This window comes from Symphalangus syndactylus, chromosome 15 (assembly GCF_028878055.3).
Source record: "Symphalangus syndactylus isolate Jambi chromosome 15, NHGRI_mSymSyn1-v2.1_pri, whole genome shotgun sequence".
Taxonomy (NCBI): Eukaryota; Metazoa; Chordata; class Mammalia; order Primates; family Hylobatidae; genus Symphalangus; species Symphalangus syndactylus.
Window position 1 is genome coordinate 19119865 of NC_072437.2, and position 15826 is coordinate 19135690.

Sequence of the window (15826 nt, forward strand, 5' to 3'; positions counted from 1 at the left end):
CATTTAAAAATCACTCATAATTAAACTCCCCGGAATAGGACCCTACACGAAAATTCAGTTAGCGTTCCATTGTGTTTCAACATCCAGTCAAGTGATGACTGGAGACATAGAGCAAAGCACTTAATTTACCTGCCTCCTTATTTTCAGTCAATTTGCCAACTCTGCAATTTTTACTGTTGACTCAGTAGAAGACCCTGATGAGTTGACAGCACCAAAAGGCAATTCATAGCATCTATTAGTAACAAATCACTGTAGCCTCTTTGTTTAACTTTTATAGGTAAGATCTGGCTTGGAAAAATAGACTGGAAAGTATATTGTAAAAAAAACAAAATTTTCCAATTGACTGTAATTATCAGTTAATAGATTATAGAATAGTAGACCTTTATCGCTGGAATATATGTATTGTGTACTTCAAAGATGAAAGGAAATAATGTCTTTGAAAACACTGTCAAACTTTCAAAATTACGTATCTAAAAGAAATTTCTTAAAAAATAGCTTATCGTTTATAATTTTTGAACTTTATAAAAATGGAATCATACCATGTATGACAAAACATTTTAAGTCATAAAGAATACCCAGGAATTCCGGGCCGGGCACAGTGGCTCACATCTGTAATCCCAGCACTTTGGGAAGCTGAGGCTGGTGGATCACCTGAGGTCAGGAGTTCAAGACCAGCCTGGCCAACATGGTGAAACCCCGTCTCTACTAAAAAGTACAAAAACCAGCCAGGTGTGGTGATAGGCGTCTGTAATCCCAGCTACTTAGGAGACTGAGGCAGGAGAATCATTTGAACCTGGAAGGTGGAGGTTGCAGTGAGCCATGATCGTGCCATTGCACTCCAGGCTGGGCGACAAGAGCGAAACTCTGTCTCAAAAAAAAAAAAAGAAAACATAGGAATTCTGGAATTTAACCACTGTGATAGAAGTTGCTTTTCCTTGGGACAATATTTTTAAGGCAGATTTCAAAATTATTATTTAAACTATTCTTTACATAATGCTGTACTAATTTTAAAGTATTCACATATACGTTATTTTGATTTTCAAAACAATCTTCGAGTGACAATGGGATTGCATATTTGAGGAAGACTGGTCTCAGGACGGCTGCGTGTTTTTCCCAAAGCCATTAAGTAAGTCGATGACTTAGACTCAGACCGTGTGAAAGCAGAGGCTGAGTGCTTGGTTCTTGGCCTCACTGATCTGCCGGCTTACAGAGCATCCTGGACTGCATACTCAGCGATTCAATATCTTAAATGCGATCCCTCAGCCATTCCTTCTAGAAAGGTGATCTCTTTAGAGTGAGAGCAGTGATGGAGGTGGCTGAAGTTACACCAGGGGGAGAAGCTTTGAAAAGCTCCTGGCTGATAGGCATGTACTAATGGGAGCAGGAGCTTTGCTGGCAATGTCGAAGTCCCTTTGGAGGCTGTGTGAGGAGGGAACCCATTTCCCTGGGATAGAGCTCTCTCCACAGGGCAGCTAGATGGCTAAGTGCAGCCATGGAGCATCAGATTCACCTAGGAATTGATATTTTTCTTGAGGGTTTCACAAAAACAGACAGAGAGATGGAATTTGAAGAACTGGGAAGAGTGTGACTGAATTGGAGGGATCTGAAATAAAGAAATAGCTATGGTCAATGGCTTTAACAAACTACTATATTTATACTCCAAATTCCAAATCCACAGTATTTGTATTTAGCTACAATTTAGTTTAGCCACAGTCAGTTGTGGCTCTTGGAGCTTTTATTTACCATGGGATTTTAAATACATTTCATGTCATCTTCATTGGTTTTCCTTAACCCCTAATTCTCCATAAGATCTTCATCCCGTCAGTTATGACTTTGCCAACCAATATACTTTTTAGAAATGTAACCCCAACATTAGGTACATCCAAGATTTAATGTATATCAATATTATCCTAAATATTGCTGAAGCTTTGAATAGCTGAATAAGTTTTAAATAAAAGCAAATGAATTATAAAAGAAAATATTAATGGATTATGAGGTCAGTGGGTTTTTCTGAAGATAAAACTATTCTACTAATTATTGCTGTTTGGGAAAAAAAGAAACAAGGAGACTGAGTAAATGAATCATTAAGGCAATTAAAAGCAGAAGAGAAGTCACTTTTGCACTCAGTGAATACCATCAAGGCAAGTCTTCTATTTTAGAGCTGTCTTATAGTAAGACATAACAGGGACTCTGTCAATAAAAAGGTTGAGCTACTATATAAATCATCAAGTGGATTTTATTTTGAAAGCAACTTTTTTTGTAGAGAAAGACTTCTTGAAATACACAGGAATTCCGGGCCGGGCACAGTGGCTTACATCTGTAATCCCAGCACTTTGGGAAGTAGATGGAAGTTATGTTGTAAAATGAAAGTTATGTGTGGATGATACGAGTTGTATTCCCTACCACATTTTAACATTTTTAGTGTATATATTTTTAAATGAAAAAATGTATATTTTACATGTATTTTAGTACAAACAGTAAAAGAAAAAGCCAAAAGTAATTTATCAAAACATATGTTTACACAAAAACTTGTATATAAATGTTTATAACAGCATTATTCATAATAGCCAAAAGGTGGAAACAACCCAAATATCAACTGATGAATAGATAAAATGTGGTATATCCATTAATAAAATGTTATTTGGCAACAAAAGGGAAGGAAGTTCCGCTGCATACTACATGGATGAACCCTGGCCACATATTGCATGATTCCAATTATAGAAAATATCCAGAGTACAAAAAGCCATAGAGACAGAAAGTAGTTGTCTTTGATTTCCAAAGGCTGAGGGAGGGAGGAATGGGGAACGACTGCTAACAAGTGTGTAGCTTCTTTTGGGGATAAAGAGAATGTTCTTAAATTAGATAGTGGTAATCGTTGCACAACCATGTGAATAAACTAAAACCCACTTAATTGTACACTGTAAAAGGTGAACTTTATGGTATGCAAATTTTATCTCAAAAACCTATTTCTTTTAAAAGTAAAAAAAAAATATAGACCCCTTCCCTAGTTCCTTAGTCCTTTCCATTCCAGTCCTGAGAGTTACAGGTTTATTGTATAGACTTTCAAGCATTTATATGCACAAAAAACATATCTATGTGCTTGGGATATAGCATATAGCTATATCTATATTGGCATATAGCTATAGCAAAGGGATAGTACTACATATTCTACTTACTCTATTTTGACCAAAACCCAAGATGTTTAACCATTCTACTTTTTCTTAATATTTGACTATGTTTTAACTTAAATTGATATCCACACATACTAAAATACCAAAATATACATTGAGTCATCAAATTTCAAAGGTCATCCATGATATTTTTTAAGGGCTTAAAACTCCTTTGCGTGATCTTCCAGCCTGTTTATTTCAGCATAGGAAAATACCCTTGCTTTGCCTTCACCTAACTCTAAGGAAGTCTATTAGAGATATTTAGGGTCAGAAATGGGTCCTTGGGGCTTGAGAGAGAAAAGGATCTTCTGCTATTGATGATCTGGGTCTGCCATGACCCTATGGCATGGATCCTCAGTGGCCCTGTGGGAAGCCTGGTGTAGGCAACATGGCCTAGCCTACCTATGTTGATGTTTAAGGGGTGCTAGGAACAAAAGAGAAGCTATGGAGACTTTTGCTTATCCCCCTTTTTTCCCTCTTTGGTGGTCTTATTTTTATCCAATGCTCTTAATCTCAACTTATAAGCAGAAAATACAGCACCAAAGTGTGCGGGCATTTAGGGGAAAACTGTTATCTGTTTTAGTAGTAATATCGAGGAAGATCAGGGACAAATGCAGAACTGGAAGCAAGGACTAAGGTTGGATTTAGCAGAATTTCCTGAAAGATTGGATGTAGGATGTGAGGAAATGAGAAGAACCAAAGATGTCTTCAAGGTCATTGGCCTGAATAACTTGAAGAATAGATTTGCCATTTTCTTGGCTGGGAAGGAGTGCAGAAAGAGCAGGTTTCAAAATGTGGCATGAGGAGTTTCATATGAGACATCAAATACTTGAGATTCCTGTTATCTAACATCTGTCCAAGTAAAAATGTGGAGTTGATTCTGGAGGTGGGGCTGGAAATATAACTGTGGAAGTCATCAGAGCATACATGGGATGTAAAGACATTATAATGGGTGAGATCAAGCAGGTAGTGAGTATTGAGATATAAGAAAAGATCTGAGGTCAAGTACTGGAGCTCTGCAACATTTAGACATAAAGAAATTGAGGAGAAACCAGCAAAGGAGCATGTAAAGGGCTGGCATTGGATTTTGTGGCTCTGTAGTGCAGTGCTCTGGCCCTTTTGGTGACTCAAAGATGCTTGTTCACCGCCTTTCTCTGTGTTTTCACCCAGAGCATCCCTGTGACATTTCTCTTTATATATATATATTTTTATACTTCAAGTTCTAGGGTACATGTGCACAACGTGCAGGTTTGTTACATATGTATACATGTGCCATGTTGGTGTGCTGCACCCATTAACTCATCATTTACATTAGGTATATCTCCTAATGCTATCCCTCCCCCCTCCACCCACCCCACAACAGGCCCCTTCCTGTGTCCATGTGTTCTCATTGTTCAATTCCCACCTATGAGTGAGAACATGCGGTGTTTGATTTTTTTGTCCTTGTGATAGTTTGCTGAGAATGGTGGTTTCCAGCTTCATCCATGTCCCCACAAAGGACATGAACTCATCATTTTTTATGGCTGCATAGTATTCTATGGTGTATATGTACCACATTTTCTTAATCCAGTCTATCATTGTTGGATATTTGGCTTGGTTCCAAGTCTTTGCTATTGTGAATAGTGCCACAATAAACATACGTGTGCATGTGTCTTTATAGCAGCATGATTTATAATCCTTTGGGTATATACCCAGTAATGGGATGGCTGGGTCAAATGGTATTTCTAGTTCTAGATTCTTGAGGAATCGCCACACTGACTTTCACAATGGTTGAACTAGTTTACAGTCCCACCAACAGTGTAAAAGTGTTGCTATTTCTCCACATCTTCTCCAGCACCTGTTGTTTCCTGACTTTTTAATGATTGCCATTCTAACTGGTGTGAGATGGTATCTCATTGTGGTTTTGATTTGCATTTCTCTGATGGCCAGTGATGATGAGCGTTTTTTCATGTGTCTTTTGGCTGCATAAATGTCTTCTTTTGAGAATTATCTGTTCATATCCTTCACCCACTTTTTGATGGGTTTGTTTGTTTTTTTCTTGTACATTTGTTTGAGTTCATTGTAGATTCTGGATATTAGCCCTTTGTCACATGAGTAGGTTGCAAAAATTTTCTCCCATTCTGTAGGTTGCCTGTTCACTCTGATGGTAGTTTCTTTTGCCGTGCAGAAGCTCTTTAGTTTAATTAGATCCCATTTGTCAATTTTGGCTTTTGTTGCCATTGCTTTTGTTGTTTTAGTCATGAAGTCCTTGCCCATGCCTATGTCCTGAATGGTATTGCCTAGGTTTTCTTCTAGGTTTTTTATGGTTTTAGGTCTAACATTTAAGTCTTTAATCCATCTTGAATTAATTTTTGTATAAGGTGTAAGGAAGAGATCCAGTTTTAGCTTTCTACATATGGCTAGCCAGTTTTCCCAGCACCATTTACTAAATAGGGAATCCTTCCCCCATTTCTTGTTTTTGTCAGTTTGTCAAAGATCAGATAGTTGTAGATATGCAGCATTATTTCTGAGGGCTCTGTTCTGTTCCATTGGTCTATATCTCTGTTTTGGTACCAGTACCATGCTGTTTTGGTTACTGTAGCCTTATAGTATAGTTTGAAGTCAGGTAGCTCGATGCTTCCAGCTTTGTTCTTTTGGCTTAGGATTGACTTGGCAATGTGGGCTCTTTTTTGGCTCCATATGAACTTTAAAGTAGTTTTTTCCAATTCTGTGAAGAAAATCATTGGTAGCTTGATGGGGATGGCATTGAATCTATAAATTACCTTGGGCAGTATGGCCATTTTCACAATACTGATTCTTCCTACCCGTGAGCATGGAATGTTCTTCCATTTGTTTGTATCCTCTTTCATTTCATTGAGCAGTGGTTTGTAGTTCTCCTTGAAGAGAGAGATTGGACACATGAAAGTTGGATTCCTAGGTATTTTATTCTCTTTGAAGCAATTGTGAATGGGAGTTCACTCATGATTTGGCTCTCTGTGTGTTATTGGTATATAGAAATGCTTGTGATTTTTGCACGTTGATTTTGTATCCTGAGACTTTGCTGAAGTTGCTAATCAGCTTAAGGAGATTTTGGGCTGAGACGATGGGGTTTTCTAGATATACAATCATGTCATCTGCAAACAGGGACAATTTGACTTCCTCTTTTCCTAACTGAATACCCTTTATTTCCTTCTCCTGCCTGATTGCCCTGGCCAGAACTTCCAATACTATGTTGAATAGGAGTGGTGAGAGAGGCCATCCCTGTCTTGTGCCAGTTTTCAAAGGGAATACTTCCAGTTTTTGCCCATTCAGTATGATATTGGCTGTGGGTTTGTCATAGATAGCTCTTATTATTTTGAGATACGTCCCATCAATACCTAATTTATTGAGAGTTTTTAGCATGAAGCATCGTTGAATTTTGTCAAAGGCCTTTTCTGCATCTATTGAGATAATCATGTGGTTTTTGTTGTTGGTTCTGTTTATATGCTGGATTACGTTTATTGATTTGCGTATGTTGAACCAGCCTTGCATCCCAGGGATGAAGCCCACTTGATCATGGTGGATAAGCTTTTTGATGTGCTGCTGGATCCGGTTTGCCAGTGTTTTATTGAGGATTTTTGCATCGATGTTCATCAGGGATATTGGTCTAAAATTCTTTTTTGTTGTTGCATCTCTAGCAGCATGATTTATAATCCTTTGGGTATATACCCAGTAATGGGATGGCTGGGTCAAATGGTATTTCTAGTTCTAGATCCCTGAGGAATCACCACACTGACTTCCACAATGGTTGAACTAGTTTACAGTCCCACCAACAGTGTAAAAGTGTTCCTATTTCTCCACATCTTCTCCAGCACCTGTTGTTTCCTGACTTTTTAATGATCGCCATTCTAACTGGTGTAAGATGGTGTCTCATTATGGTTTTGATTTGCACTTCCCTGATGGCCAGTGATGATGAGCATTTTTTCATGTGTCTGTTGGCTGCATAAATGTCTTCTTTTGAGAAGTGTCTGTTCATATCCTTCACCCACTTTTTGATGGGTTTGTTTGTTTTTTTCTTGTAAATTTGTTTGAGTTAGTTGTAGATTCTGGATATTAGCCCTTTCTCAGATAAGTAGATTGCAAAAATTTTCTCCCATTCTGTAGGTTGCCTGTTCACTCTGATGGTAGTTTCTTTTGCTGTGCAGAAACTCTTTAGTTTAATTAGACCCCATTTGTCAATTTTGGCTTTTGTTGCCATTGCTTTTGGTGTTTTAGACATGAAGTTCTTGACCATGCCTATGTCCTGAATGGTATTGCCTAGGTTTTCTTCTAGGGTTTTTATGGTTTTAGGTCTGACATTTAAGTATTTAATCCATCTTGAATTAATTTTTGCATAAGGTTCCTCATACGTTCTTGTTGTGCTTTCACCCTCTACTCTCTGGTTCTCACCCTGTTCTCATATATCCAAGGAAGATAAGACACTCTAATTAGAAACAAGAACTGAACTCAGCTCATTGTTTTCAAAATCTTTCTTCTCCATTTGGTGAAAATCATTGCAGTCTCTTTATTCAATGTGTTTTCTTTTCCACTTAAATTCTGTTCATGCAGGGACTGATTCCTGGGAACATCATTGTGCTGGCAACTTTTACTTTGTAATTTCCCTTTTGTTGCCCCACTCCACTGCATGGCTGATCTCCATTCATTTGTTCACTTCCAGATCCTACTGTTGGCAATCTGATTTTTCTTCATAGTTTTCCATTAAAATTCACTAGAGATGCTTTTGATTTACTTATTTCTTCTCTGGCAGGGTAGAGTTGCTTGTTCCAGATCACCTTGTAGCAAACTGGACCATTCTCAAGTAAACTACTCATCCCTGGTGCTGTTATCAGCAGGGAGGCATCTGCAGCATTAACAGTGATTGACCTGTATAGTGATGTTTAATATGTGATGATGTTACTAGCAGCAAACAAAATAGCACTTGTAAACACAGTTGTTTACTCATACTTACATGTATAGGTTTGGACTTGAGGGGTAAAATAGCAAAATAGAGCAAAATTACCCAACTCCCCTGCCAATAAAACCTAAGGAAATGAATAAAATGACCTGAGAAAATTATACCAGCATAACCACAGTAAGGTAGAGCTACAATTTCATGCCGTTTTCTCTGAATAGCAGCTGGGAGGAAAGAAAAGAAGAGAAAGATGGAGGAGGAGGAGGAGGAAAGGGTCGGGGAAGAAGAGAAGAGAAGAGAATGAGAGAAAACATGAATATTCTAGGCTCATCCTTCAAGACTGTCTTCTGGAAGAAGTTAAGAAGAAATAAACTTGGAAAAACAACTAAACCATATACTCAAATTCCCCAATCTGTGAAGTCTGTGGCCAAAGGGCTATGCAGAGCCCTGGAAAGTGATAAGAACCACTCATGTATAGAAGCCACTTGTTCCAGAGGCAAAATAATCCACTAGATCTCACCATTTTTATTTTTTTCAGCTGAGAAGGCTTGAGAGTGAAGGCAAAATGTCATACCTTCTGAAAATGAGTCAGCTCCCATTCTGGTACAAAAATGTAGCATAATGAAAATATGAAGAGATGAAAACAGAAGCTTCAAGAGTACAGGAGGCTCAGGATAAAGACGGGTGATGAAAGCCCCAGGAGTTGTCCTATTCGCCCATACAGAGAACCAAAACCAACAGGAGGACATTGACTTCTCCCTCACCGGGAGTCAGTGGAGTGGGAATGATGGCTGGAGAGAGGCCAGTGAATTTGGGGAAGTGAACACTTAGGACTGATTAGTTCTGGCTGCAATAAAGATTTCCTGAATCTACCTGAATTGAAGAAATATCTGAAGCCTGATATTTTAAGCATATTTGCCCATACACAGCCTCAGCTAATACTTCTTTCCCTGTACCCCTCTCCTCATACTGAGACAGTAAAACACAGAGAAGAAAACCTAGTTGATAAATTGAAAAAGGACGCTAATGAGTGGGTTGAGAGATCTGGAATAATTCTCTGCCCCTGTATTAGAAAGAATAAAAGATCTAGATAATAATGTTAAAAGTGGAAATTTTGGCAACTGTGGAACCAGTCTAGAAAGAAATTAGTTCAAATTAAAACAGGTAGTGAGAGGACCCCAAGAATAACATAATAATATCTATGAGAGTAAGAATCAAATGGTTTCTGGGCAATTGATGGTTTAAAGAAGAACATCTGTAGGATAGTAAGAAGGGTTTATTCTAAATGATAGGTGTAATGCGTGAGAATCTGGAAGCTACTTGAGATAGAAGAAAGAAAGAACATATTTATTTTCCCAATGAGATATGTGAGAAATAGTCAGAAAATCTCAGCAAAAACAAAACCAAACCAAGAACTGTATTAAAAAACCAATGGCCCAAATAACGTGAGTTAAATTCGCCCAGATTCTGAGCAATTAATGGAAAGTGAGAAAGGTTCCATTTAACCTTGACCATTTACTGTCTAATAGAGTCTTGGAGGGGGAAGTATAATTTTAGAACATTACCTGGCCCAAGAGTGAGCAATGTTTTCATAGGAAACATTGACTATGAACATATTGATTATCAACCTGCTGAGAAGCACGGATGACCCAATTATGATAGAAAAACAAAATGTAAATATTGTCAAACTTGAGGATATAAATGTATACATGATACAAGATGGAAAATGAAAGCAGAGAGAAGAGGCGACCTGACAGGTGGCTGTGGAAATACCTTCATCTCACCCTGGAAGGGGTCAAGTCTTTCTAGTTTGATGGAAAAAGAAATAGAGATTTACATACAAATTTGGGAGTGGTTAAGGGAAGTGGGGAGTGATGTGCCTAAATGAAATCTTCACATATCATAGCAGAAGTCTATGTCTAAAGTGGATAAATCAAGAATTCCTAAATAGGGATAGGCATAACACCATCAGAAGTAAAAACAAAAAATTCCTGTCTCATTACTTATACCAAAGTCAATTTCAGATTTAAACTGATTTAAACAGCCAGTTCAGGTTTAACATGTTTAAAATAATAAAGCAAGGAAAGTGTAAAACTATTGCATAAAACCACGGGTAAATTTCTGTCTAATCATGCAGCAAGAGAAGTCTTTTTAAGCAAAATAAAAACACTTAAAAGGAATGACAAATTAGGCCACACTAAATTTAAAACTGATCTTTGCAAACATATAAGAAATGTATAGGGGAAAATGCATTGAACATACATGGCAGATAAAAGATGGGTTTTCTTAATTTGTAAAGGGTTGGTGGAAACCAATAAAGAAAATGAAATGGTCAACAGGGCAGAAAAATGGAAGAACATGTGAATAGGTAGTTCAGAGAAACAACTTCCTCTCTGCCTTCTTTCCACTGAAACTCTACTCCTCTGCATTACTGAGGTCAGTTGCTTCATTTTCCCAAAACTGTTCTTGATTCACCCAAGAGGACTAAATTGGCTCTTCTCTGTTGCCCCTCAGTAGTTTTACCGTATTTTGCTTGCACACCAAAGTTACTATTCTTCCCTTTCTTTTTTTTTTCTTTTTTCTTTTAAGATGGGGTCTTGCTCTGTTGTCCAGGCTGGAGTGCAGTGGCACAATCTCAGCTCACTGAAACCTCCACCTCCCAGGTTCAAGTGATTCTTCTGCCTCAGCCTCCCAAGTAGCTGGGATTACAGGCGACCATTACCACACCTGGCTGATTTTTGTATTTTTAGTAGAAACGGGGTTTCACCATGTTGGCCAAGGCTGGTCTGGAACTCCTGACCTCAAGTGATCTGCCTACCTTGGCCTCCCAAAGTGCTGGGGTTACAGGCGTGAGCCACCATGCCTGGCCAATATTCTTCCTTTTTGAGAATTGATCCTGTTCATCTTTTTCTTCCCCTCTCGATTATACAATTCTTAAGGGAAGAAACTATGTCTTACTCCACTCAATCCCCTCAAACCTTTAGTAACCACTAATAGTCCTGTTTGAATAAATAAAGAGCACAGGCCCTACGTATAATGTAAGTCAGTAAGTGCACTTGAGTCACTATCTCAAGCACACTTTCATTTGAATTTAAATTTCTGGATAAAAATTTCAACAAAACTGATAAGGCACCCTTCAAGCAGGACACAAGTTAATTTTCAGCCTCTAATAGAAGCATTTGTTGGCACTACCTTTCGTTGGTTTATTCATTTCAGCAGCTATAAACACACAGATCCCATTGTCACAGAAAGCTTTGTTCACAAATATAATTTAGTGCGTCTCACAATATGAGCTTTCAGGTGGTTGAGCTGTGTGGAAATTAGATTTTTTTTTTTCTCCTGAGACTCTGAAATGAAAAGAGGATAACCCCAGTGTTCTTGCCCGCATCGCTTATCTCACAACAACAGTTTACAATCCCATAACCCCGTATTCCCGAGCATCTACTGAACACATAATAGCTGTGTTGATCAGATGTAACACAGCAGATGAAAAAACATCAGCTGGTTCATGACCAAGACAGCTGAAAGATGCACCTACATTTTTAGTCTCCAGATAACAAAATAAATCTGTCAGGCTTAATCATGAGCTGTCCTGCTACTTTTGGGGAAAGAAACCCATGTCCAGTGAAATTTCTTTTATACTGGCAGGCATTTTGACTCTTCACCTATTGCTGTTGAATCTCTAGGATATGTACATGTTTTCACACTGATACCTTCATTGAAGAAAATACGGCAATCTGATATTTTTATGTGAATCATCTTTGGAATTTGTGTTCCTCACCTTTGGATACAGTAAATATTCAAGAGAAAAAAATACAGGGAAAAAAATAATTGCCCTCAATGATGAGTTCTGAAATACTTATAAGGATAAGTAATGTGTTGAAAAATTCTCAAAAGCAATTTTAGAAGGAATAATTTTTGCAGAGAGTGGCCGTCTCTTGGGCACCATGGCAAGAAAGTAGTATGTTGTCCTTGGTGATGCTGGGGTCAAGTATCAGTAACAACATACTTCATATTTTCATGAACAAAACACTTTGCAGGATAATGAGATTATAGAAAAATCAACTCAAGTAAAAATAATTACTTTGCACATGGACAAAGGGTAAGTGGAAGAACTTATCTTCCAGTTCATGGTTCATTTAACAATTAATTGCTCCTTTTTCCAACAGGTCCACTGTGTTTTGGGCCTTGAACAGTGTACTTCTAGGAAAGCTTGTTATCCTTACTGAAGGAAATTACAGTTAGGTCGCTTCTCGGCGTTTTGGCTAAGATCAAGTGTGAAAATTATACTTAGATTACTATGTAATTAGGCCTGGTAGATCCTGGGTAGACTTCACTGAATGCAGGATGCAATATTTGGAAAAGTACTTACTTTGGAGTCCTAATGCCTGGGGGCTACTTCTATTAGCTTGGCTGGCCTTTGTTGGAATGCTTTATTTTTTATTTATTTATTTTTTTGTTTTTTGGTCTTGGCTTCTTCCATGATCTTGACCCTGTGCCTTGAAACTTTTTTTAAATCATGAAAAATGTGTTTGTCTTCAAGCTGTTCAGTGTGGCAATATCACTTAGAAATATTTCTTTTTTAAAGAGTCCCATGTTTTTAATATGATAGCTAAAATAATATGATAGATGGGTACCATAAAAATAAAATTAAGGTTATTGTTCTTTTATATGCCTTAGACAAATGTAATTCACTATAAAATAAGTTTCTCTTAGCAGCAGGAACAAAAAAGGAAAGGAAAAGAAAGGAAAAAAATTAACGGCAAAAACCAAAGATCTTGAATTTGTTTCTAATTTGCTCAACAGCATTTACTGCCAACAAAACTAATTTTAATTCAGGGTAATTATTTTCTTATTCCACATCAAATAAATATCATATTTTTAAGATCTTTATTCTCATATCTTTCCTATGTGTTGAATCAAGACTGTTCTTGCCCTGATCAGATAAAAATCAATAATATTGAGATCAAAGTCTTCAAACATCACATGCTAATTTGAAGTTGTATGCAAGCCTAAAGCTAGTGTGTAATACCTTTGTTCTTTTCTTCTTAGGCATTTATGTCCATGTTCCAGATCCTCACCCAGGAAGGATGGGTGGACGTAATGGACCAAACTCTAAATGCTGTGGGACATATGTGGGCACCTGTGGTTGCCATCTATTTCATTCTCTATCATCTTTTTGCCACTCTGGTGAGTTCAGCTTTTTTTTTTCAATTATATCTTGGAATTTATAATGGGATGCGCATCAACAGATATTTGGCCTATTGTCCGTTTCAAAATGGGAGCCAAAGGACTAATGCAGACTAGTCTGGTTGGATGAGATCCCTCCTTCCATTCTCGGTTTCTACACATCAAAGAACTGCTTGATTTGTTAAGTTAGATATTTCCTCCATCAGGTACCAGTGTTTGCAAGAGGGAAAACAAGACAGAACAAAATGAAACTCTCACATTTACATACCAATTTAAGTATCCCCAAGCATTCACACCTAGATGATCTCAGGATCAAACCGGAACTCCATTATTATTTTTTTTCTCATGTAGAGACACTGTCTTCAATTTCACTGCATCCTCTTCACAGCTGTAATTAAACTGAAGACAGAAGCTGTAGACCTCAGGGTGCAGTCAGTTAATTAGAAATCAGCACAGTGTTTTTGTGCTATTTGCGACTGGAAAAAACACATGGAAAAAAATAAAACACATCGCTGCAAATATTGTAAAAGCACAAGAAAACTGAATACCAAAGTCCATTAAGAACTGACTTCTGTCACACAAGCAGATTTTTCTCCTCAATGTACTTCTTTAAAAACAAAGAAAAAAATGTTATGAAATGCAGGAATGTAATACCAAATGCATATCTCTATGTAATAAATTTGTTCATATTTAAGAAGCAAACCTAAGTTCTAACATTATGTTAGAAGTTGCAAGTTGAGGACTCAAGTGTTTCCCTTTATCAGGAACACAAGAAATAAAAACAACTGCTACTATTGTTTTTGGCAATATGTCTTACAGTTACAAAATATCTTACAATATTATTGCTAATCTTTGGAACATCCCATTAGATAGTATTCCCAGTTAACAGATGATAAAACTGAGGCTCAGAAGAGTTTAGTAATTTATCTGATGTCACATGGAATGTAAATATGACCAGAGTGTTCCCAGGTTTGTCTGATCCAGATTTGGTCCTTAGTCTTGCAGCTACTTATTATTGCTTCCCTGGATAATGAAGTTTAAAGTTGTCTGAAAAAATGTCTTTGTCAAATCAAACTTCTGCCAAAGAATCACTCACATCAAACAAATTACATATAATCTCTAAGGTCAGTTTTAATTCTAAATATCTATGAGTGAAATAAGTCCTTGATAAACTAGATATAACTTAGAAGTTGTGTTTGCTATAGACAGACAGAGGCTTTCAAAACTAAGACATGTCCACTGAAAAGTTCGTGAGAATTCATTGTTACATGGTGTGAAGTCATGGGCTCAAACAGTAGAACTACATAGACATAGTTTTGGCCTTTTTATACATGGAGTCCACTTTTAAAACATTCACAAAAGATAGGAACATTGTGCTGTAGGAATGGAAGCCTGGCTTGCAAAGCTGAATCTGGCTGTGCTGGTGTTTGCACAACACTTAGCCCTGGGGTCTTTGCATCTTCCCTTCCAGGACCTTTAAGCCTGTGCCATTTATTCATTCATCCATTCATTTACACATCATTTATGCGTTCAACTAAGTTTATTAAGCACCATGTGTTTAAGTTACTGTAAAACTGTGGAATTGCTCAGACTGTTGATTGTGGGTTAAATGCAGGATAGATTTCATTGAAATCATCTATGTCAGGGAATATCAATCTAATTATTTTATAGTAATCAACCTAATCGTTTTCCTAATAAAGCAACATAATGGTTTACTTTCCTCACTGAAAATGTTTCACACTCAGATATACATTTGATTCTTAGAGACACAAAATATGAAAGCTGGGAGAAAAAACTAGCCTATTAAATTATTTAGTAAAGTAATATTTTTTCAAGTGAAAGTTCTACTGGGGTCACTAATATAATAAAATAAAATATTAAAACTGGTATATAGCCTTCTCGGGCAATCTAAATCTTCTTTATGGGCTAAAATATGGCATTGGTTATAAAACACTTAAAATTCATCCAAGGACTCCTGGGGTTCACCTGAGGCTTTAGGAATCCACAGAGCACAAGATGAAAACCAATCTCTAATTCTACTCTTTCCGTTTACTGATTTAACTATCTACCCAAAATATCTGTTCTAACTTTTTTTATTGCAATTTTCAAAAAACAGTTGAAAGTTAAAACTGAAAATTGAAATAACTTGTTCTTTTATTCACACTTTTTAAAAGTCTGTAAGGCAATTGAGAATTCAGAAGTCTACACGTTTTCTTATACATACATACCTTTGATAAAGTTTAATTTATAAATGAGGCATTGTAAGAAATTAACAACAATAATAACAAAATAGAACAGTTACGGCAATATACTGTAATAAAAGTTATGTGAATACGCGTTCTCTGTCTGTCTCCATCTCTCCTTTTCAAAATGTCTTAATATTTTCAGGCTGTGGCTGACCACAGGTAACTGAAACTGCAGAAAGTGAGACAGTGGATAAGGGGGGCCTACGGTATTTATGGGGTACAGCGGGATGTTTTGATACATGTATACATTGTAGAATGATCAAATTAGGTCAAAACTATCATTTTTTCACTGATGGTCTGTATTTATTTTG

At 37.1% G+C, this 15826-nt stretch overlaps 1 protein-coding gene across 7 annotated transcripts in view; it reads left to right on the top strand.

Moving 5' to 3' along the window:
• NALCN (sodium leak channel, non-selective) overlaps positions 1–15826 on the top strand; it is a 376903-nt gene that overhangs the window by 225886 nt on the left and 135191 nt on the right. For all 7 annotated transcript variants that reach the window (XM_055245146.2, XM_055245148.2, XM_055245150.2 and 4 more), the window contains one exon: positions 13132–13269. In XM_055245146.2, the coding sequence (XP_055101121.1) occupies positions 13132–13269 (138 nt within the window). The remainder of the gene's footprint in view (positions 1–13131; positions 13270–15826) is intronic.